The sequence below is a fragment of the Stigmatopora argus genome, chromosome 14 (assembly GCF_051989625.1).
Source record: "Stigmatopora argus isolate UIUO_Sarg chromosome 14, RoL_Sarg_1.0, whole genome shotgun sequence".
NCBI lineage: Eukaryota > Metazoa > Chordata > Actinopteri > Syngnathiformes > Syngnathidae > Stigmatopora > Stigmatopora argus.
In genome coordinates, this window is record NC_135400.1 from 11,025,171 (window position 1) to 11,049,676 (window position 24,506).

Genomic DNA, 24,506 nt, shown 5'->3' on the forward strand with positions numbered 1-24,506 from the left:
CTAATGTTTTGCCCCGCCCATTATTTTTTTAAATTTTGGTTGATGACGCGAAAGCCAAGTACTTCCGGGATCAGTCACGTGGTTTAAACATCATTGCCAACGTCAACCGGACTGCACTTTGCTTTGTGGTTGCTAAGTCTGTTTTTTTAACATTATGAACCTACTTTAATTTTACAACTATAAGCCACTATTCTTTTCTATGAACCATGGCGTTTATACCCCATCTCGGCTAACGTATGGACCAATTTTAAAACTTTACGAATGGGCCTTTTAAATAAAAAAAAGTTTACTAAATTACAGAACACTACTTTGAATGTAAAACAATTGCTACCATAACTCTGTCATTATTTACAAATCTTTTGGAGACAGGAAAAATACTAATCGAAACTTTTGTCAATGCAATTCTGCCAGTGGGTAGACTACAGGTTGTAATCAGTCTTCTGCTAAACTCTAAATTGAATTCTAAAATCAATTTTTGCTTTCTCACAATAGGCCTAGGACTGCTTTCAACAGACTGTAAATAGCCATATTCACAATAAAAGATTCCAAAAAATGGAGCTGATGCAAAAAAGTTTAATTTACAGATTTAATCTCACTATAAAAAAAAAAGCAGCGGACAAAATACAACCCCAAAAAAAGGTCAGTGTGGTGAGTCATGTCAGTCCCGCGTCAACAGTTACTTCAGTTTAGACAGACTCAAATAGCCTCATACAAAAATATGAAGGCATACTCGAACACAGATGCCTCAAGACACCTATGTTGCTGTGCAACCAGCTGGAACCAGGCAGTCTCTTTTCTTCTTTCGGCCCAGCACTTGTAAAACATTGCATGATGAAAACAATAAAAAAAATTAACTTTGGGTGTCGCTTGGTTTGCAAAATTGCAAAGTTTGACCTGCTAAAAAAAAAATTGGAGAAGAGCAGATGGCATGGCAATGGACACTTCATAGAACAGGACAAATCCTAGTTGTTTACAGGAGAACAGGGTATAGACATTCAAATTCCTACAGCAAGTATTTTTAAATGTCAGTTTCTTAGTATTAGGGGGAAACAAAGAAAGAGGGGAAACAACAGGACCATGACATTAAAGCCAAAATATTACGAGAACAGGGTAAGTTGCGGTAACGCGAGAATCGCAATGATAGGAGAAAAAGGCTGCGAAGATCTTAGTCGTCATATTACGCATTTTTATGATACACAATGTGAATGTAGTATTTCTAATTCTGATAAATCAGACTCAACGTACTTTACATAGCGCTATGCCTCCATTAAAATGAATTACCACCATTCACATTTAGATGCACAATATTACGACTTTTCGCATGATACTACAATGTTTGATTTTATACTTTTATTTAAAAAAATGACTAGTCTCAAAATATTTCAACTTTAATCTCATGAAATTATTCTTGTAGTCTCATTTTCCCTCTCTCTTCTGTGAATGCAATACGACTTCATAATCCAGTGACAGCCTCTATTTTAAAATAGAGAATTCAAGTTACTAAGGGAGTAATCCTGAAATGTGGCAGTTTCAGTCAAACCAGAACTGCCATTGGATTAAGGGGAGCTAGCTAGGCTTTGAATAGAAAAGCCAAAAAAAACCCTATTGATTTGCAGTTTCAACACAGTCAAAAATGGCCTGTGACTGTTTGAGCTGTTTTGTCATGAGTGTATGCCTTTGGGCCCCAGTTGTGCAAAGAACAAAAGGGAAACCCAAGAAGCTGGACACAAAACATGCATACTGCACACTCACTCCCCCAAAAATGTTTAAATATGGCAAACATCTGAGAAAGAAAAACAGAAAATAAAATATTCTAAAAATGTTGCTGCAGGGGGCATTTTAACTTTTTTTTGTTAGCACTCCCGGCCGGTCAAGCCGTACATGTGAGCCCCTAAAGACAAAACATACACGGACGGGGTGGAGGCAGATTCGAGATTCCTAACGCATCCTGTACTCCGACGTCTTGGACACCTCACACAGTTGGCCCTTGAAGGCGAGATCTACAGTGAAGTCCAGGTCTCTCTGCAGAAAAGACATGGAATAATCAGTTATTAGGTCTTAAGTGCAAACTTTTTAAAGGCTGTCCATTGTAGTGATCACCACCCATGGGAGGGTTAATGAGGGACCTAAACTAACACATTTTATATAAAGCCCAAGGCAATGTCATTAATTGGTCATTATTGTATAAAATCACTGATCGTCATAAAGTACTATAAAATAAGCTCTTTAAACAATCTTACGTTGTTTTTCACGTTCGGCTTCATGCTAATTGTGCCCAAGATTTCTTCCCCGATCTTGACAGTCAGGTAATCATCCAGGTAGAAAACAGTCTGCTTCCAGTGGGTGTATGGGGACTCTGGACCTGGGAGGACAAACAAAGTTTAAACTGGTGGTAAAGCATTGAAATGGAAATTTAGAAAACAACTTCAATATGACCACCAGGTGTGAGGAATAAGGCTTCAAAGCCCCCTGTTTGGGAGTGATTTATTCCCTCTGGGACGAAGCGAACAAATGCAAACAATAAGAATAAGCAAGGCGGGTAAACTCACTGGTGGAGAAGCCGGTCCGCTTGTGGCAGCGGGTGAACTCGATGTTGAAGTAGGTAACGAGAGCGTGGATGTAATCGTTCCTTTTCACTTGCAAGCAGAATGGTGAGGTGAAGGTTAAGTCGTCCGGCTTCACCGTGTAGATGTCAACCTCCTGCACACATTAAATTGGAAAGTCTAGCATTAACACAACACTGGCCCAAATTAATTCTTTCTCATTATTATTAATCTACCTTGATGAGGCAAGCGCTGCTGACCATCTGCTTGGGGTCCACCACATCAACCAGGGGTTCCTTAATGGCCACCTCTTTAATACACGACATGTCGAATCCATACACATTCTCCCACCCTGAAATAAACATGGACACTTGTCAACCACTGAAATTAAAGTTATGCCGATTCAAATGGTGATTTTTTCCTCACAAGTCCAGACTTGTTGGCCAAATTTGATATCATGTCACCTACAGTGGATTTTGTAGTCCTTGTACTGCCTGTCTTCAATTGCTGTCACGTAAAGAGTTGCCCTGTCTGGGAAAATGAGCCCATCTTGCTTCTGTAGGGGTACAAAACAGAACAAATGGTGCTTGGTTGGGGATACAAAGTCAATCTTGCAAACAAATTTGTCGGACAGAATAGACATATGTAATTCAATGATGCTGACAAAATACACCCGACAGTCACTCAGAAAAAAGTGAAGGAAATTCAAGTTCATATGAACACACATACCAGCCATTTGTCACGGGCATAGATGACTGTATTGAGCATAGACTCGTAGAAAAGGCAGTAGCCCATCCACTCGGATATGATGATATCAACTCCATCCACAGGTAGATCCACTTCTTCCACCTTCCCTTTGATAATAGTCACCACTGGGGACAAAATATAGAAATTAAACTAAATCCCGTGAACCACCAAAATAGCAGTTATATTACAGGAGACGCATGCAAGATTGGTGGCCCAATTTCTGATTAGGTTTAAAAAATATTGAAGCGCACAACATTCCTGCCCCTTTTGGGTTACCAGATGAACACTACAATCTACATTTTGGCAAAATTCTGTCTGCTCTGTGTTCAGTATTCCAAATTATTTAGTTTGGTAGATGGCGAAATATCCGCAGTACAGACTTCCAATAAACTTTAAATATTGGAAAATCTATTGAGAATTATTTTGTAATATTAGCACAAAAAAAACACAGGCCTCCTTTAATTGTAGTACAACTCCAGTCTTTAGTTTACTCACCATCATCCATCTTGTTAGCCTTAACAATCTTCACAGCATAGTCTGAAATACTGCTGCACTCAATCTAAGACATACAAAAAAAGCATTATTTCCATTCATCTTTTTCACCATTTAGCAATCGTGGATGAGAGCGGGCAAGCAAACTTACCCCTATAACTTTCTTGGCTCCAGCCTTGGCAGCAAACATGCAGAGGATACCCGTGCCACTACCCACATCCAGCACCACCTTGTCCTTGAATAGATGCTTGTTGTGGAACATGGAATTGCGGTAGGTCAGAGTCCGCACCTCATCCTTGAGCATCTCCTAGCACATTTGTCAACAAGAGCCAAGATTAACAAACTTGTGCCGGAAAAACTAGAAGAAAGGTCTTGTTAAAAACGGCAGTGAAATTACCTCATGGATCCCAAAGTGAGCATATGAGTCAAAGTAATAATCCTTGGACGTCATATCTTCAGCAGCAGGCTTTGTCACATTATCCCCCTGAGAAACCTCGACAAAAAGACACACGTTTACAATCCACGAGATTAACAATCTAAAGTCGTTCGCCGCAATGAATTCCTTAGTTATGATCATAATTGTGCTTCTTAGGGTGGGCCTTAGTCACTAAGCCAAGACCAGCACATTTGTTTTTTTAAACATTGTGTATTTGTATCATATAGTTATTTTGAAATAACCCATTGGCTGCCTTTGACAGCAATAGACGTCCTAAATGGTGGTGAAATATTTTAATGGGAGTGAATGAGTTAAAGGCTATAGCCAAAAAAACTATGCATACACTACGTATTTTACTACATAATGTACATATTTATATTCATAATAATGGAACAAACCCGCAAAGTTGGGATTGCTTTTTTTCCAACTGGATATAAAAAAAAAGACATTTGGGTGCATTTTCTCCCCTCCAAACATTTCAGGCATATATGCAGACCCTCAATAGTGAGTCTGACTCATGTGCTAAACTCTATAAACATCCCAAGATTGGACGTCTATGGCCGCCAATGGCAGACAAAAAGTTAAGGACCAAAGTTAACATTTTACTTCAAGAAAACCATGAAACACACTTATAACACCAACACCGTCATTCCAAATGTATCTTATCTATCGTTCAAATGCACTATACATGTATCCCCTCTACCCATAAAATATATAGCTTCCCCCTCAGCACAAAGGGGGAGCACATGGTTGAAATACTGCGATGTGATGTCGGCCTTGCCCATGAAGACGAGGAATGTCCTCAAAATCAATGACTAAAGTTAAAGAAAAAAAACTCAACATTTACCGGCCATTGACCTGCACCCATGTTGAATCCATGTGTATTATATATATATTGAACACTCTCGTTGAATCAATGAGCTGTGTAACAAGCTACAAATTAGCTGGTCATCAATGAGCGAGGGAGAAAAGAGCGGCAAATTAAACAGTTACCGGAGCGACACTGGGAGGGAAAACATGCCATTGCCAAACCTATTTAAACGGCAACATAAAATCAAAGAGGACCAAAATTGAGTGTGAACCGGCATACGTGATTAGTAGCTTCATAGCCTAGAAGCTAACACGCTGGTACCCACGCGGTCTTTAAGACAATTGAAGAAACCTAAGCCAACAGCGATTTTTCAACAAAACGTCGAGGTTACACATTTATAGACACGATTTATGCTATAATTAAGCTATAAGATTTTTCTAAAGAAATATTTATCTGTGAATGTTAAGTAGCCGAGTTAAAATGGATGAATCACTTGTGCGTGTATGGTAAACGCCTAAACGTGAAGAAGTTCATGTGAATGGGTTATTTGCGTTTGCCGTAACGGCGAAAGGAAAGCGATCAAGTACGGGAGCAAATGTGAATGACGCGGTAATATTAAATATTGTACCTCCATCCTCTCCGCTGGCGCCGCCATTTCGCTCTTGTGCCTGACTGCGCGAGCCCGAATACTGTAGAAGACCCTCTTGCGCAACCAAAGAAAGCGGCTTCGACTCTTCTTCGTTACCTTGGGTCATGAGTGAGACTCGAAATCTTTGCTGTAGCACCTCTTACTGTTTTGTAATGGAACTACACCACCAAATGCCAAATGTTTTCATGCGCTAATTAAATTACGGCACCCATTTGACATACAACTAGGATTAGTGGAAGAAAAATGTTTGAATCAATAAATGGAATTAATTGAAGGATCCATTTTGTGGGTTATATGTGAATCAAATACTACAAGTGTATTTGACACAAAACTAACATAAAATGCTTAATAATGAAAGTAGAGAATAACTTAAGACTTATTTTCTCAGATGCTTTTGTCCAGCACACTAAAAATTCTCCAAAATGTCACAACCACGCCTATTCTGTTGTGTTCTCGGTCATTCTGCCAGCATGATTAGCAATTATGCATATGACGTCACACCAGAATTGCTGAATGAGCGTTCCCTATTCCATTACTTTGGATAAAATAACTATGAAATGCTTCAATACGGCGAGATTTGAATTCCATTTTTTTAATGCAAAATTACATTAGTGCATTAGTCATTTCGATCTTTTGACTTGCTCACTAGTATTTCTTAGGATCTTTAGGGCGGCCTACGTCAGTCGTGTAGAATTGTATAGTAATGTAGTATTTCTGGTGGACATTTGAGTGATCTGGAGGAGCGTGCGCGTTCACGAGTGCGTCGCGCGGTCACGCTGTAGCGTTGCTGCTGTCACGAGCTTGATCCAGGCAGCGGGGTAAAGGCTCGCAGAATTAGATCGGGCAGCAATTCTACCGTATATATTCGTTTGTCCGTTTACCCTGCACGCGTAAGACACCGCGGCTACGTTTTGTGGCGCTGGCTGACAATAAACTCCTTTTTGATGCTTTTTTTCGCTCAAGCGGTGATGTATTGCAGCATTTGAAGGCTATCGCTAGCCAGCTAGTTGGCTAGCTGTGGAGCTAGCGACTCGAGGGGAACTTAACGGCGTATTCTCATACGTTTTTTTCATCAACGCCTCCTGGTTTTTTTTCCTTCATATTATTACGATCGGCCGCGAGATTATTGCACCGTGTAAGAGTCAGACATAAAGTCGATTTCCACTGTCGCCGTGTGTCGCGTTCCTTGCGTTTAATCCTCGCTCGAGAAGGATTGAATGAAATAGCTTGACATATAGCCAGCGGAAACGAGCCAGTTAACGGGGATAAGGTTTATTCGCCTTGATCGCTAACATCCAGTGAACCTTACAATTAGAGATACATAGAAATCCGAATATTGTAGTAGAAATTACTAAATCATAAAAGTTTGGGGATTTTTTTTACGATCGACGGAGAAGCTAGCTCGTCGTCCACTTCAAGTTGTCCATCGAAGAAGCTGACCAACAGGGGCTATTTTTCACTTTCAGACCGCATAAAAACCTGCAAAAATGCCGGCTGTGTCGAAAGGAGACGGAATGCGCGGATTAGCTGTTTTCATTTCGGACATCAGGAATTGTAAGTGACCTTTCTTTCTCTTTTTATTTGTCATTTTTTTTGCATGCTCGTTAGCAGCCATCCGCCAAAACTGATAAAATCGTTTGGCGATTCTCGTCTTTTCGCGTTCTAACGTGTTCCAACCCTCATCTGTTTTAAGAATGTGTAGTCTGGAAAACAAATGTTTTGGGTAGCATGGTTATAGCGTAGTAGAAAAAAAATCTCACATTCCAATGTGTTGTTTCCGGGGGTGGCTACTGTCAAAATACAAACATTTTATTTTTTTAACCGGATCTTGCAACAAAACGCCAGATACAATTTTAAATCTTAATTACTATTAGTTATTTATTTGAATTATTATCAGTCAAAACTGTGTGTTGTAGGTTATGATAACCTAGACTTTATTGGTGAATTTAACCTGCTATTTATTGGTAGCCAAAATAAGCGATCTCCCACTTGGAACTCTTAAGAAAGCCAGCAAGTGTATAGAATTAGAAAATATGTATTATTCTATAATAGAATTAGGAAATTTGAGAAGTCCAAAACTGTTAGTTCTATATACATTTTTAAAAATGCAATTTAGGTCCAAATATGACTATCTTTCAACTCATCCAAAGTATCCAACCTATTATCAAAAAGCAAAGAAATTAATGCCCTTATTTTTGTTGATGTTTGTGTTTAAGCATTTAACATTATACCAGCTCAATGCAACATATATAAAACTGTTAGCGATCCAAGTTGCTATATTGATAATACATTAGGCATTGATATGATTCCAACACATATCAATAAGCCTGTGCAAACAAATAGTGACAATGTTAACTCCAAGAAACATGAATAGCCTGTCACAGTGTTCTAGATATGATAGTTAAACATTCCTATTATTTTTGATTGTCATTAAAACTGCAAACCCTAAAAAAACTAAGGAAATATTGCACTTTACTATACATATGTGAAAGCAAATGTAGGGATGTTTTGTGCACTGAGACTGAAAAAGAAGTTCACCAAGATAAATTTTCATTGAAAGCAGCTTGCGTCTTCAATTTTTTTTCAAATTCACAATAGAAGTTATGATGTCTTCTAATAAATGATTCATATTGTATGACTGTCATTGACTCACCAGGTAAAAGCAAGGAAGCCGAAATCAAGCGGATCAATAAAGAACTGGCCAATATTCGCTCCAAATTTAAAGGGGACAAAGCCCTGGATGGTTACAGCAAGAAGAAATATGTCTGCAAGCTTCTCTTTATCTTCCTGCTTGGCCATGACATTGACTTTGGACATATGGAGGCGGTAAACCTGCTGAGTTCCAACAAGTACACAGAAAAGCAGATTGTAAGTTTCTCTGTGCGTGTTGATCAAATTCATTCGACATTTCTTATGTAGAAGCAGTTGTAAGAAGAGGTACCACAGTATGCCATTTTTAAAAATAATTTGGTCAACAATTTTGACTGTGTACCTACAAATCAGAAATTACACTTTATTCCAGGTTTAAAAAAACAATTTGTGCATGAGAGAGTTAATCCTATACTCACACAGATATTATCACACTATGTTGATTGCACACATTCTTTTGCATTAACCACAGACGGTTACAATAAAAGGAGATGACTGTCATTGTTGACAGAACTGGGGATCAAAGACCTCAGTGTCATCCTCCACACGGAAAGTAAAATTACTTTAATTATACAAATAGCGTAACCTTAACTGACATCGACACGTTTATATAGTAAGGACATCTTAAAAATCTAGATAGTTTCTCCCTGACGGCAGTTTGTAGCCCAGCTGCACGTACATAATTAAATATTTTCATTTGACTTTTTTGACAATGGCGTGCAAAACCAAGTGTTTGTGATTTGTAATCAAGTGTGTGCACTACTGCACTCTGCAGATCAAGTTGGCATTAATGTGGCCCGCCAACCAAACTGAGTTTGACACCTATCTGTAGACCGTAATGCAAAGTTGCTAATGCTGCTGTTTGGTTTTGACCGTTGTCACAGGAACAGGAAACATTGAGTAAGCAGAATTATGTACTTAGTAGTCATTTTGCAAAGGGTCAGGTTTGACTGCTATACCACTCAAGGCAGCATGGTTCCTGCTTAATACTTAAAAAAAACCTCAAATAAAATACAAGTAATAAATACAAACCACTTAGTTGAAACGAATGTGAATTTCCTACCTTGATGGCTTGAAAAATAATCATTGAAAAGGTGTACCGACCAGTCAGTAAAATCAATAAACAACAAAAGCAATCAACTATCTTATCTCTACCCGAAGCGTTACATTTGCTATAGCCAATGATGTCATTCTTTAATCCCTCGTGGAGAAAACAAAACATCATTACTACTATGCTACCCCTGACAGGCTGCTTCTCATTGGCCGAAAGTAGCCTAGGTTGAAATTCAGGAGAAACCTGGAGGAACAAAATACATACTCAAATTGCATTTTTTTGTATTTATTAAAATGAGCTCGCCTGAGATCTTTCGGTATTTTTTTTGTTCCAAAGTTGAAAAATTATGATTCATACCGTATAGTATATTACCTTTCCCTCTCACTCAATTATACTCATTTTCCCCCCTAGGGCTACCTGTTCATCTCAGTGCTGGTAAACAGCAACAGCGAACTGATCCGTTTGATTAACAATGCCATCAAAAATGACCTTTCTAGCCGCAACCCTACTTTCATGTGCTTGGCACTTCACTGTATTGCCAATGTGGGCAGTCGTGAGATGGCCGAGGCCTTTGCCAGTGAAATCCCCCGCATCTTAGTTGCTGGGTGAGTTGTTTTAACTGTTCTCCATTGGAATACTTATTGGCGACAATTAACATGTTGTCCATGTGAATGTCTGCAAAAGCGATACAATGGACAGTGTGAAGCAGTCGGCTGCCCTGTGTCTGCTGCGGCTTTATAAAACTTCTCCGGACTTGGTGCTGATGGGAGAATGGACATCCCGTGTGGTGCACCTTCTCAATGACCAACACATGGTAAGAGGGATGGGGGAATTAAACTTTTTTATTTTTTGTGTAGACTCGGACCAGTCATCTTGTATGCATCTGTGTTTCTAATATATACGTTTTAAAGCACTTATATAAAAATGTGCTCGCAACAAAAAAAGTGCCCGGAAAAAAAATTGTGCACTCGCAAATCAGTATAATGACTAAATAATGTTGTTCATGCAAAAATATTTTTTTTGGAAGGGGGGATTTTTTGCAGATAAGAACATATTTTTTCACGTTTGTTTAGATTTGGGGGGCAAAACTTGCAAAGTTATTTTGTAATTGCGTTTTTAAATGTTGATTATTAAGGTAATAAGTCCAATTTACTTTATGCTTTTGGCAATTTCTTGTCTCTTTTTTTCTTGTTTAAAGCATTGCTGCTGCCATCTGCACTTCTAAGATACCAGAAATCAACAGTTTTTTTTTCTTTTTTGTTTAAATATATGTAGGGTGTGGTGACAGCAGCCATTTCTCTTATCACCTGTTTGAGCCAGAAGAATCCAGATGAGTTTAAGACTTGTGTTTCCCTGGCAGTGTCTCGACTCAGCAGGGTAAGTAGTTAGCATTCACTTACTAAAAAATAATATAAAGTATAGTAACTGCTAATACTTACATTTTGTTAAATTACCCAATGACCTTTAAAGTTTTTACAATATATTTTGCTATCTAATCTCTCGTGTTCTCTCCAAATGTATGTCCAAATGAATGACATTTCTGACGTGAACTTTGGCTTTTTTTAGATTGTCTCATCGGCCTCCACTGACCTGCAAGATTACACCTACTACTTTGTCCCAGCACCATGGCTCTCTTGTAAACTGCTGCGCCTGCTGCAGTGCTACCCTCCCCCCGAAGATGGCGCGGTGAAGGGCCGTTTGGTGGAGTGTCTGGAAACCATCCTCAACAAGGCCCAGGAACCACCCAAGTCAAAGAAAGTACAGCACTCCAATGCCAAGAATGCTATCCTCTTTGAGGCAATCTCTCTCATCATCCACTATGACAGGTGAGAAAACAATGTGCTTGGAGCAAAAGATAAAGATTGCCCAAACTACAGACATTTTTAAGTGAAGTTACTGATGTATATTTTTTTCAAACAGTGAGCCAAATCTGCTGGTGCGAGCTTGTAACCAACTGGGTCAGTTTCTGCAGCATCGGGAGACTAACCTACGCTACTTGGCTCTGGAAAGCATGTGTACTCTGGCCAGCTCTGAGTTTTCTCATGAAGCAGTCAAGACACACATTGAAACTGTCATTAACGCTCTTAAGGTGATTGATGACTCATTTTATTAGTTTATACCCTTTCGCTGGTGCCAACAATGACCGACCGAAATGTGGAAATAACACGCTACAACTAACCATGAGTAATGTTGGGATGTCCTCTCATTCTAATACGCGTGCGCAATTGTTCTGAATGATCTTTCTGCAGACCGAGCGGGATGTTAGTGTTCGACAAAGGGCAGCAGATCTGCTGTACGCCATGTGCGATCGCAGCAATGCCAAGCAGATAGTAGCCGAGATGCTCAGCTACCTCGAGACAGCTGACTACTCCATCAGAGAGGAAATGGTGTGCAAAACTGATGCAAATCAGAATGTGTTTTCTTCCCCCTTTGCTCCTTATCGTCGTACAATTATCTAGGAACATTTTATTTGGTTCTGCTTCATATTTCTTGGAGTAAACTGAACCAAACGTATGATTCCATCCATCCTGGACAATTGAGTTGCTTTCTAATGCATTGATTGATACAAACCCAATTCGTGCATGCCTGAAAAAGCTATTGCCAACTTTTTCCCTTCGAGTAATTTTAACCAATGACTGAGCGGTACCTCATCTCCAGGTGCTCAAAGTGGCCATCTTGGCCGAAAAGTATGCTGTCGATTACTCCTGGTACGTCGACACTATTCTTAACCTCATCCGCATCGCTGGCGATTATGTCAGTGAAGAAGTATGGTACCGTGTCATCCAGATCGTCATCAACCGTGATGATGTCCAAGGCTATGCTGCCAAGACGGTCTTTGAGGTATTTGTGCTTTGAGGAACATCGAGTTTGACGATTGGAAAATCTACTTAAAATTGTTTTACATCAGGATTGCTGCCGCCCCTTTTACGCCTGTACTTTTCTCATCCGTTCTACGCAATACTACTGAAAATAGAACCCAGAGAAATCCGGTTTTTGTTCATTTCAGGCCTTGCAAGCCCCCGCATGTCATGAGAACATGGTAAAAGTCGGAGGATATATTCTTGGAGAGTTTGGTAACCTCATTGCAGGGGACCCCCGTTCCAGGTACATGTTTTTTTCAGGCGACAAAATAATCAGTGACAAAGATTGAAAGTAACTTGTGCTATGTTTTCCAGCCCACTGGTCCAGTTCAACCTTCTTCACTCAAAGTTCCACTTATGCTCTGTGCCCACTCGTGCCCTTCTGCTGTCAGCCTACATCAAGTTTATCAACTTGTTCCCAGAGACCAAGGCCACGATCCAGGAGGTTCTTCGCTGCGACAGCCAGATTCGCAACTCTGACGTAGAGCTGCAGCAACGCGCTGTCGAGTATTTGAAGTTATCTTCCATTGCCAGCACAGATGTCTTGGTAAGTATATTATTTTATTTTATGGAACACTGCTTTTTTGCGTACTGAATTTGCATTCTAGTCCTTTTTCTCGTCACCTAAAATTCCTGATCATAATTGAGTGGAACCGTAATATGTAGCATTTAAAGAAATGTTCATTATTCTTGCACATCCTAATACTTCAGTCCAGTGAGTACTGTTTCAAATAAGACAGTGATTTAATTTTGTTATGCACATGGTGGTCCTCTGTCTTTCTCTCAGTTTGTCATAGTATGATTTTTTTTTCATTTTTCACCCCTTAGGCAACTGTTCTGGAAGAGATGCCTCCTTTCCCCGAGAGGGAGTCTTCGATCTTGGCTAAGCTTAAGAAAAAGAAGGGGCCCGGTGCAGTGTCTGTAACAGACCTGGAAGACAGCAAACGGGAAGGCGGAGAGTTGAACGGAGGTAGCGAAAGGGGCCAAGATCCATCGGCCATGGCTGCCTCCAATGCTGTAAGTTGACTGCATGCCCTTTTGCTGTGTTTTTTCCTACTGACGATTTGATGCAAATGCACTTGTTGTTCCAGTCCACTCCGTCACCATCGGCAGACCTTCTTGGGATTCGAGCAGGACCACTTGTTGGTGCCGCTCCAACCAGCGCTGGTAGTCTGTTGGTGGACGTGTTCTCTGAAGCAGGGCCCACTGCACCTTCTGCAGCAGTGAATGACGACGGCTTCCTAAGGTGAAGGTTCATTTTAAAATGCGCTTGTAGAATCCATAGATAAAGTCCAGTTAGACCTGTTTTAAAAGCCATTTATTGATATATTTTTATCACATTGTGAAAAAAAATTCAACCTTGGCTGTCAGATAACCATAGATACATCTTATGCTGTCTGATTGTTATGTCCTATTTCGTTGTTGACATCATTTTTGGAACAAAATTACAGACAGTAGATAACGTTGTTTGAGCTCGTTTTATTTCTAGCTCTGGCACTGACCAAAGATGTAAGCCAAGTTATTAGAAATATCTGAAAATATTGCCTTTCATCTGCCCCCTTAAGACTTTGTACTGACTGTGAAATCTTTTAAATAGCACAATTTTAGCTATTATGATAACAAAGTTTTAAATCAAATTAAGTTGAGTCTGTTGTAACCAAAAGACTTTAATGGCTAGTTTCTCTAGCTGGGAAAAAAATCCGTTTTGGAGCCAAGAACTGATACTTTGTTGTTTTTTAATGTGCATGGTTTTGCTGTTTGTATGTCTGGCATTAACTGCTTTTTCAAAATCTTGTCTGTTTGGTTGACACTGTTTTTGTACTCTATTTATATTTGTGTAATGAATCTGCCAACCTAGAGGAAAGCGTTTTATGACATTTTAGAGCTGCAGAATGTTGTCCTCATCCCAATCAAAATCTATAAAACAATCTTGGGGTGGGGTGATCTGACCTACAAATGATACTGCAGCAAAAATAGAATCATTTCCTGGTAAGGTGTAATATAAATATGAGTGTAAAAAAATCGAATAGAAATTTCACATGTTTATTGTTCTTCTCCAGAGCAAAAATTGGTTATAAAACAACCCAAAAAGTGTTCAAGGCAATTATTGTGCAGGTAATAAAACTCCCAAAACAGAATTCCTGATAGCTTATTTGAAATATTTCGTTCACCATACATATAACACATTAATTTTTGGTTCTAAGACTAGCTATATAATAATAGTAAAGTTTCAATCTTGATCCTAAAATTGCCCAGCCGTCCGTCCTATGCCTCCTAATCATTTGATCAGGTGTTTAGCGATTGGCCCTCTAATTCTTGAGGGTTCTTCCTCTCGGTTGGCATGTTTGCTTTATGTCTGTTCTTTTTTCAACTTACTATGTATGTGACTGTCTTTCGTCTTTTTCTCTCTTTCCCTTCTCTCCATTTTCCTGCGTGCGTGTGTCTGTGGACGTGTGTGTGTTTCGGTTTGAATGTATGTCTGTCCTTTACCGTGTTTGAACATTGACAGAGATCTGGAACAGCCCACCGAGACCTCTGACTCCCTTTTGGTGGAGAGTTCTGGTGACTCGGAGTAAGGGCCCTATAGTCAACTACAGACTTGGCTAGAAAAGCACAATTATGACAACTTTTTACTGTCATAATGGCAATGCTACAATATAGTGCATTGATGGTAACCTATGCTTCTGTGGATGGGTAGCTTGCTGAACCATTTCACTTGACAAAATTGGCATCAAAAGATCCTCACAGTCGACAGAATTTAATATATTTACCAGATCGGTTTACATGTTATTAGACATGACTTAAAATTATCTATCCTAAATTGTCTACAAAAAGTGCACCTGACTAAAAGCCGCACCACCCAAATTTAATACAATTTGAGAAAAACTAAACACGTAAGCTGCATTAGACTATATGTCCAGGTTTTAATATGGCATATTTTTATGTTGCACCTAATTTTATGCAGTAAAATTGATTGATCTTTTTTTAAATCAACTACCGAGTGTAATTACCAAACCTAGTTATTTTAAAGCATTTGTGGTATTAACCTGGCTTTTTATGGTGGGCTCTTACATTTAACAGGTTGCATTACAACTTTGCATCAATACAGTTGCAGTAATACTACATTCAGTCTTTGGCATCAAGCTACTGCAAATTGGACTGCATTGCTTGACTTGAGTGAACTGTGCCTGTGTGTTAGGGTTGCAGTCGGAATGTATTTGGAAAGTGATTCATTTTCTCTTCTTTTGGATTTACATATAGTCCTAAAACCCAAATTGAAAAGGGTTTTAAGAAGTGGTCATTTAAATATTGCTATTGTATGCCTCTTTTTGGAGTTTGTCTGTGTTGCATGTTACTATAATAATTCTGAATGCCCTTGTCAGTTATAAGCTTGAATTATATTACAGTATAGTGTCCTCCTTGTCCTAATACTGTAATTTATTAAATATTCGGCCAAAATAACAGAAAATGTCCAAATACATACTGCTTGTGTTTGTAATTGTACTTATTGCACAAACTGTATTTTGATGTTTTACTAACCATCTTTTTTTTATCCTTTTCTCCCTTTTCTCTTCTATGTCCTAACAAATTTTCATCACCATTGCCTACTACCCGCATGTGTTGCGTGGATACCTAATTCTTTTCTCCACCCATATCACTCTTCTCCTCTGCGGGATTTCTCCGTCCTTGCGCTATCTTCTGGTCTTTCAGCTCTGCTCCTCCCTCTGAGGATCCTGCCCCCCCTCTGTCTGAAGCTGATGAACTCCTTAACAAGTAAGCGCTTTTTCCGCTTAAAGCTTTGTCGTCTTGTTTGCACAGTTCAGCATGATAACTGCAGAAAATATTCGGCAACATTTAGTCCAGAGGGAGCCCAGTTGAGACGGCTTGCTCAGGGCATTCAATTGAAGCATGATTGCAGCACACGTTTGAAGTGTCCCAGATCAATGTATCATTTAACGAGCAGTTTTCACGGGTCGTTTATGGGCACATTGCGCATGGTGTTTGTGTTGTGTTACTGATTTGGTGTTTCCATTATGTTCTTCAATCACCATCTAGTTCTTTATTGAGTCAATATGATCTTTTTTAAAATTCAACAGGTTTGTTTGCAAGAACAATGGTGTTTTGTTTGAGAATCAACTCTTACAGATTGGTATCAAGTCAGAATATCGTCAAAATCTTGGTGAGTAACAGAATTGCTTGACGAGTTTAATGTGTAGCGTCACTCCTCAGCTGAAAAAAATATAATAGCTCTCTATAGGTTTGAAAATACCGGTAAAACAATGTGACTTGACTTCCTGTGTGTTAATTAACAAGCTGTCTTTCTCTTAGGGAGAATGTACTTGTTCTACGGTAACAAGACGTCAGTACAATTCGCCAGCTTCACCACCACGGTCACCTGTCCTGGAGAGCTCCAGTCTCATATCTTTTTATTTGTCATGTCAAAAGATGGTCAGCGTGCTATTCTGTTAGCTAAGCTACACGGACGGCCTGGTTTAATATTGCCAGCTTAAACTCGCCTTTTTTAAAATATCAGAGCTCTTACCACTGCATAAAAATACCAGAGTTTCCAGTAAGATGTGTTTCGCATTCATCTAGCGTCTGCTTAATGGTCCTTGACGGCAAGCCACAGCTTAACGTTCAAACCAAACCAGTGGAACCACTGGTAGAGGGAGGAGCCCAGATCCAGCAAGTCCTCAACATTGAGTGTATAACGGATTTTTCCGACGCTCCTCTACTTAACATCAAGTTCAGGTATGCTCTAAGGCCCAATTGGACTTTAGGATATGATGAGCAGCTCGTTGACTGCTGACATTTGAAACATATGTCCTTTCAGCACTTCCTAGCTTTATTGTGAAAAACCCTATTGATTTTCTCTGTGTTCCTTAAGTTTAGGAACCTAAACCCTAAAATTGTCTCCGAGCAGCAATGACAGTGTGTATTTAATTTCTTTGTTACAGATATGGAGGCGCTCTGCAGAACTTGAGCCTCAAGCTCCCTGTCACCATCAACAAATTCTTCCAGCCAACTGAAATGACCTCCAATGATTTCTTCCAGCGTTGGAAACAACTTAGCCAGTAAGTTTGGATTCCGTGAGTGTTGTGTCATTGATTTAGGTTGATTATTAAAGCTCTTTTTCTGAACTGCCATTAGGCCTCAGCAAGAAGCACAAAAGATATTCAAGGCCAATCACGGCATGGACACAGAAGTACTCAAGGCTAAGGTACAACACCACTTGTTTTTTTTGTTTTACCTAGCAAGCAAACTAATTGTGTGGTGATTTGATTCATTCTAGCTACTGGGACTAGGAGCCGCTTTGCTGGATAACGTCGATCCAAACCCGGAGAACTACGTGTCTGCTGGAGTGATCCAGACCAAGGGTCAGCAAGTTGGCTGTCTGCTAAGACTGGAGCCCAATGCCCAGGCTCAGGTACGACTCAAAGCAGGGGTCTTAAATAAAGTGTACCTTTAAGCTAATGATAACTTTGGAATGGCTGTCCACTGTCCCTGAAATAATCCAAATTACATTGGTTGGTTTTGTTGACATCTTTTGGGGTACATTGTCAGGTCCATACATACAATTGAATGTCGACGTGTGTGTGTCCGCAGATGTACCGACTGACTCTGCGCAGCAGCAAAGACTCTGTGTCAAGGCGTCTCTGCGAGTTGCTGGCCGAACAGTTCTAGAGTTCCAGAACTTTATCAAGACCAGTACCCCTCCCTCAGCGAGCCCTCTCCTCTTTTCCTCCTCTTCCCAACAAAGGTTCTTTAATTACAAAAAAAAGGTGTAACCTACATAAGGGAAAAAGCAGTCACCGCTAGCAACGGTGACCATATTATCGTCATTACTCTAATTCATCTTCAATTTGTTTATTAACAAAATGCTACATTATCGTTTTGTTGTTTTCTTTTTCCATGGTGTTTACCTGTGTAGTTGGTGTGTGTGTGTGTATGTGTGTGTGTTGGGGGCCAGGACTGCGCAAGTGTGCGTGCGTGAGTGTGTGTGAGCGTGCGTGTCGTATTTTGCTTCATCCTGGCCGCTCTGTATTACTGATGCGATATGTACAGTGTGCGTGCGTGTGTATGTACTTGATTTATTTTTGATCAATTGATAGATCATTCCTCGGCGACAAACGGGAGATATTCTTCACACTTGCACGCATTTACTCCCAGCATATTTACACACACCCCGCCCACATACACACACACACGTGGTTCCTTGGGGCCCCTCATTGGGTCCAGTAATGAAGGGAGACCTGAAGGTCCAGTATGTATTCTAATTGCGAGCATTCCCCTTTTGTCATTGGCCAGTGAAAATGCACTTAAGGATTTGGGGATTCCATGTGAGACCCTCCAGCATGAGTCCCTTTGTGTGATCCACCCGATTCCTCTCCTGGGGCTTCGTAATGAGTAGCTCTACATTTCAATGACCTTGATGGTTTTGTTTGTTGATGTGTCTGTAAATATGCAGCAGTGTGTTACTTTATATTGCTTTCATGGTAGACATTCCCACCTAACGTTGCGCAGGCTGCCCATGTAGATGAACGGTAGTAAATGAAAATTTCGGGGACTGACACGGCCACTTTTTCCGAGTGGAAACCGTTAGGACATCTCTATACCCACTACCTGGAGGGACGTCCAGGTGTAACATTAGCTGCTCTACTGTACAACCTAAACATGTTGTTTTTTCAAGAGATGCCTACTTGTCTTTTGGAGACATACCTGTTTTTTTGTTTTTTATTCAAATCTACACTTATTAGGATTTTTTTTTTATCCATCAGATGAAATGGTCCCAATCATGTTAAATTGGCTTTATATGCTCAACTGTTAATTTGAGAATATTCTGGAAAACACTGACGATTAAATGCGGCCATTTTTTCAACAGTCAATGCGACGGCGGCACTTTTCTTCTAGTACCAGAACTCCATCCAAATATTTGTATTCACGCGTCCTATTGTTGTTATTCTTTATTTGGGCTTCCTCTTGGACACGGTAGCAGTAGTGATGTAGTGGAAAAGTACAAGAGTTGTTCATTATTATTACAGGGAACTCTGTTCATGTGAGAACTTGACTGATATTGGAAGCAGGTCGTAAAATCAAATTTTTGAAGATATTTTGGAGACACATTACAATCTGCTGCTGCACCGCAATCACAAAAAATTGTAGTGGAAAGCGTAGTCTTTTTTTGTTGTCGTGTGCGTGTGTGCGTGCGTGCGTGTGTGTCTATGCAGTATCCACTAGCTAATTCAGCCTCATGTATTGATGTTAAAAATGTCCAATACCTGTGTTAGAATTAAGATTTACTCTGTAATGAAAAATGTGAAAGTAAAACTATGCCATATATCAGTCATGACGCATCCTGTGTTCACTGTTTGCATTCTTTTTTTTTTGTGTGACATAAATATCGAAAGTAGTGACAAAAGAGAACAGATAACAGATGGCACATAAAACCTTATATAGAGAACGATAACAATCTTTTTCATGACATTTTATTCCCCAGTGATAGCAAATGAATGATTATTTTCCCTGAAATGGATCTTTCAATGATTAAATTCAATGTAGTATTTAAACTTTCTTTATAAATTCTTGCATATCAAAATACATATGGGCAAAACTTGTATACTACAATTAACATGGTACTACCAGGTTAACATAGTACCTATTTCTAAATAAGACATTGCTAAGAAATGTGAAGGTTTCTTTTCCAATCATTAATTTTCTGAACTGCTTATCCTCACAAGGGTTGTGGGGGGTGCTGGAGCCTATCCCAGCTGACTATGGGCACCAGATGGGGGACACCCCAAATTACTGGCCAGCCAATCGCAGGGCACATGGAGATGGATAGCTAGGGGCAACTTACAGTATTCAACCATCTCGCCTCCTATGCATGTTTTTTAAAACCCACACAACCTCGGAGAGAACATGTAAACTCCACACAATGATTGAACCGTGGACCCCATGGATAGCTAGGAGCAATTTACAGTGTTCAACCATCTATCCTACCATGCATGTTTTTTATGGGAGGAAATCAGAGTACCCAGAGAAAACCCACACAACCCCAGAGAGACCATGCAAACTCCACACAATGATTGAACCCTGAACCCCATGGATAGCTAGGAGCAATTTACAGTGTTCAACCATCTAGCCTACCATGCGTGTTTTTGATTGGAGGAAATCAGAGTACCCAGAAAAAAACCCACACAACCCCAGAGAGAACATGCAAACTCCACACAACGATTGAACCCTGAACCCCAGAACTGTGACTCCACAATAGTAACCCGTTTTTGTACAGTTAGCCAAGTGGAGTTCTTAGAATTCGATATAATTACTCTTTGTCTCATGAGTGAATGATTGTCCCTCTAACTTTCCCCTTTGTCTCATGCATGATATTGATGAGCTCATGTGACATCGCCTTTCCTCGTGTTTGAGCAACAAACAATACCGCAGATAACGTGACATCATGCGCATGTGCGCAAAAGTGCGCATTGAGCACCAGAACAAAAACCATTCAATACAACCAGCAATGTGTGCAACTTCCCCGGCTATCTGATACGAGCAGAATTGCCCGAGTGGTGGAAAAAAAATGGACCTCATTTGCATAGAGATGTTGGAATGGGGGTGATGAGGCAGCACTGACAGTCTGCCAGATGGACAGCCTCCGCCCCCTTTACACCCGGCAGGCATCCCTAGCCCGGGTGGGAAGGGGGTGGAGGGGGGCGGTGTCACCCTATTGCGTCTGCGCGTGTGGATGTCCAGCGAAGAGCCGATTGGCTGAAAATGACATCACCGTTGAAGGTTTATTGTTGGTAAGAGGATGAGCTCATCGTTTTGAATCAGTCTCTGGGTGAAAGGAGAGAAAACAGGACTTCACTGGCGTGGACTGAAAGGATCTGCAGATCTGCAACTGGGACGGACTTTCACTGAGGAAAAAACGCCGTTTGAGAAGAAAAGAAAAATCACAGTGAGTAATGGCATCATTGATTTCCTGTGCAAAATCATAATATTCCAAGTTCTCCGAGTACAGTATTTTTGTTATCTTTTTTAAAACCTTTAATCCTCCTGTTTAAAAAAAAATCCATATGCAATTACTTCAGCAACATTGCAGCAGGAATATTTTTTTGCTGCAACTGCACTAACATTAAAATTTCCCACAAATATAAGATAAAAATGAACTTATAATAATCAGTCGTGTACAAAGAGGTAACGGCTTTTAACTACATAAATTCAATACATTTTTTTCATACTCCAATTCAACTAATACTCGTCTCAAATGCACTTTTCTGCAGCTATAGCTCAGCAATTGCATGCAATATTAAATAAATATTCAGTTGCTTGCATGTTTTTTTTTCAGTCAAGAGTCATCATTTTCATGCACTATTAAATCCACATTGAATTGAATCTATGTTGTTTATTGTGCTGCAGATATGGTTTGGTCAAGGCAGGAAGACACAGACCGTCCTCCTCTGTCCATCATCCTGCCAAAGCTCTACTTGGGAGCAGAGAGCGATGTGACGCAGGTATTATCACACTTCATGCTGCGTAGGGGCGGGGGGGTCGCAACAATCATCCTTCCGACTCCCTTCAACACAATTGTAGACGTGTTCCAGATTTTTTTGTGTGTCTGATTGTGCACGCAGGACCGATTGGCTTCTCTGGGGATCTCCTACGTGCTGAGCGTGAGCCGCTGCAGCCCCCGACCCTCCTTCCTACCCTGTTCTAGATACCTCCGCATCCCCATTGACGACTCCCTGTGGGACGACCTGCTGCCCTGGATCCCTCAGGCGCTGGGCTTCATCGGTCAGGACTCGTCGTTTGACAGCTTTGGACGTCATCTGGACGCAAATAGCCCCCGCTTATTTATCTTTGCTGTTTGCGCAGACTCGGCTATGTCTTCCGGCGGCTCCGTGCTGGTCCACTGTGCGGCTGGAATCTCACGCTCTCCGGCCCTGGCCGTCGCTTACATCATGTATAGCTCGGGAATGGATCTGGACCATGCCTACAGGTTGACTTGCAATCATATCACAAAATTATCACTTAGTAGTGCGGTCCTGGGTTATGCAGAGCTGCCTAATACTACAAATCTTCCATATTTTACTATGCCAATGTTTCCCAAACTACAAAATTTTATATCAAACTATGAAAAAAAGCAATGTAAATGAAAATGCTGAGTTTTCATTTTGAGTTTGATGTATTTAGTAAGGGACAGCACATATTAATGAATATATTCACATACATGTTAATGAACATATATATGTAAATATGTAAAATTGTAGCCGAGGGCTAATTTCCATCTTTAGTCCCTTGTGTAAGTTGACAAACACACACACACACACAAGTAGCAATGGCTCGCCATTTTAACTCACCATGACGATTCAGTTTGAAACATTCTCAATAATTTTTACATTTTTTGCGATGTCAAACCATTGATTTATTTAGAAAGTGAAGTGGCATGCTCGCTTCCTTATTGACGACAAATGAACTGAATGTCTGATCACATTTGACTATAACTTCACTTCCACTGTCCCCTGGCTTTTCAGGTTTGTGAAAGAGCGCCGGCCCTCCATTTCGCCAAACTTCAACTTCCTGGGTCAATTACAGCACTTCCAGGGCACCCTTCGTCAAAAAGCCTCCGGCGATGGGTTCAAAAGCCAGCAGCTGGACAACACCTCGTCATCCGTTAACATTCCCATCATGAAATACCAAGACAGTGACAATAATGGCCGACCATCCGAAGAGATGCTCTCATCCCGCAAGAATTCCAACCAGCAGAGACACTCCAATCCTGACGCTAATGGAAACCAGGAAATGTCCTGGTCGGGGAAACTTTGGACTCATAACACTAATCCGCAGGACATTCAGTCATCTTTCAGCGTATCCAATCCGACCTCCTGCGTACCGAGAAAAGCGGCACCGAAGCCCTCTCAAGTCCAACTCCCGGCAATTCCCGTTTCGCTCTCGGAGAGACGCAAAAGCCTCAGCCTCTCTTTGACCCCCTTGGGGATCTGCCCCCCCTCGACGATGCTGGACGACAAGCAAGCAAAGACCCCCGAGTTATCCAGAGGCATGCAGAGGGACTGGGCTGAAAAATCGGACGCAAAGACGTTTAGTAGGCAGGCGGGCGAGACGCGCAAGGATCAGAGCCCGTTACAGGAAAAACAAAACGTCTCTGAGGTGAAGGAGCAAGGCCTGCTGTCGCCGCTCAGCTGCACGCTCAACAAATTGCTGGACTGGGGCGAGCGAATGTTGCTGGGTGGGGTCTTTGCCCACCCCGTCAAGATGGGACAGCCGGCATTGCCGTACAGATGCTGAGTGGGACCGTCTATGATGCGAGTGTATGTGTTTGTGCATGTTTCTCCGAAGCAGGGGTGGCCAAATTACTCCCGCTGCCCAGTTTTTATTGGCTCGCGGAAAATGAGGAAAATTTTATTCAATGTGGCCGTCGCAAGAAGCTGGAGTTCAGCCTACATTATGTTGTAGTTCTCAGCTTTAACACTAGATGGAGCCGGTCACTTAAACAGTGTCTCCATCAGCTCAGGAGTCAAAACTTGAGACTAGATTTTTTTAATGTAATTAAATTTATTTAAAAACAATGCAATGTGATAAATTGAGCTATCGTTTTTGATTTTTTGTGTGCACATTCTCTACTGCAGAGTTTGTTTGAGTAGTGTAAATATAAATCCCCCTTGATTTTCTTCCCTCGTAGCCATTAATTCATTGGCTGTCATTGACAGTTTAAGAAATCAACTTAATTTGGGAAGGTTGACATTGAGTGTGAACACGTTTCACCACCATTGACGACAATGGACGTCCAATCCAATTTAGTTTGGACCTCTATCGCTTTTAATAGCAGCCAATAAATTAATACTAAAAATCCAAGTTTGGAAATCCCTGCTCCAAAGGAATGTCACCACTTATTATACAAACTACACACAAGTAGTCTGCAGGAAGTCCTTGTTTATTTATTACTGGAATGAGAGAGAAAAAATCTCAATTTTTCTGCTGATTTTCAACCCTGTCATCTTGTCCTTTGTAAGATGGGGATATTTTTAATGAACTGTTGCTTTGACCTGAATTGTACAGTGTTTGCTGCTGATTAAAGATTGAATTTAAACCATTCATTTTACACAGGGTGTGCATATTTCTGCCAATGATGACATTTTCAATTGTTTGTTTTCTGATTGGGTTGGACTGTATTCCAAAAAAAAGAATAAAACACACACACAAAAACGAGAAATAATAGAAAAAAAAATTAAAAAAATGACTCAA

The 24,506-nt window shown here is 40.5% G+C and overlaps 3 protein-coding genes across 7 annotated transcripts; 2 read left to right on the forward strand and 1 right to left on the reverse strand.

The window, feature by feature from the left end:
* Positions 1–553: 553 nt before the first annotated feature.
* On the reverse strand, positions 554–5,824 carry prmt1 (protein arginine methyltransferase 1). 2 transcript variants are annotated; one of them, XM_077618131.1, is made up of 10 exons: positions 5,658–5,824; positions 4,180–4,266; positions 3,934–4,089; positions 3,786–3,849; positions 3,273–3,415; positions 3,012–3,099; positions 2,780–2,895; positions 2,550–2,700; positions 2,241–2,362; positions 554–2,022 (listed from the first exon to the last, which is right to left on the reverse strand). In XM_077618131.1, the coding sequence occupies exons 1-10, from the start codon at positions 5,682–5,684 to the stop codon at positions 1,939–1,941; spliced, it is 1,038 nt and encodes a 345-aa protein (XP_077474257.1). In that variant the 5' UTR covers positions 5,685–5,824; the 3' UTR covers positions 554–1,938. The 2 variants fall into 2 exon arrangements, with proteins under 2 accessions (XP_077474257.1, XP_077474256.1); XM_077618130.1 differs by having other exon boundaries at positions 4,180–4,275; positions 5,658–5,818.
* Positions 5,825–6,215: 391 nt separating this feature from the next.
* ap2a1 (adaptor related protein complex 2 subunit alpha 1) lies at positions 6,216–19,590 on the forward strand. Of its 4 annotated transcripts, XM_077618128.1 has the most exons (22): positions 6,218–7,232; positions 8,335–8,546; positions 9,793–9,986; positions 10,066–10,195; positions 10,657–10,758; positions 10,948–11,207; positions 11,302–11,470; positions 11,631–11,768; positions 12,040–12,222; positions 12,389–12,486; positions 12,558–12,789; positions 13,071–13,259; positions 13,334–13,488; positions 14,752–14,814; positions 15,954–16,016; positions 16,340–16,422; positions 16,572–16,661; positions 16,871–16,994; positions 17,201–17,317; positions 17,394–17,463; positions 17,536–17,670; positions 17,850–19,590. In XM_077618128.1, the coding sequence occupies exons 1-22, from the start codon at positions 7,166–7,168 to the stop codon at positions 17,925–17,927; spliced, it is 2,952 nt and encodes a 983-aa protein (XP_077474254.1). In that variant the 5' UTR covers positions 6,218–7,165; the 3' UTR covers positions 17,928–19,590. The 4 variants fall into 4 exon arrangements, with proteins under 4 accessions (XP_077474252.1, XP_077474254.1, XP_077474255.1 ...); XM_077618129.1 differs by lacking the exons at positions 14,752–14,814; positions 15,954–16,016 and adding an exon at position 16,805 and having other exon boundaries at positions 16,572–16,656; positions 16,867–16,994; XM_077618126.1 differs by lacking the exons at positions 16,871–16,994; positions 17,201–17,317; positions 17,394–17,463; positions 17,536–17,670; positions 17,850–19,590 and having other exon boundaries at positions 6,216–6,496; positions 7,145–7,232; positions 16,572–16,768.
* A 1,443-nt stretch (positions 19,591–21,033) lies between these two features.
* Positions 21,034–24,363, forward strand: LOC144089149 (uncharacterized). The gene is made up of 5 exons (XM_077620058.1): positions 21,034–21,201; positions 21,663–21,757; positions 21,878–22,037; positions 22,119–22,242; positions 22,778–24,363. Exons 2-5 carry the CDS (start codon positions 21,665–21,667, stop codon positions 23,547–23,549), a joined length of 1,149 nt encoding a protein of 382 aa, XP_077476184.1. The 5' UTR covers positions 21,034–21,201; positions 21,663–21,664; the 3' UTR covers positions 23,550–24,363.
* Positions 24,364–24,506: the final 143 nt, after the last annotated feature.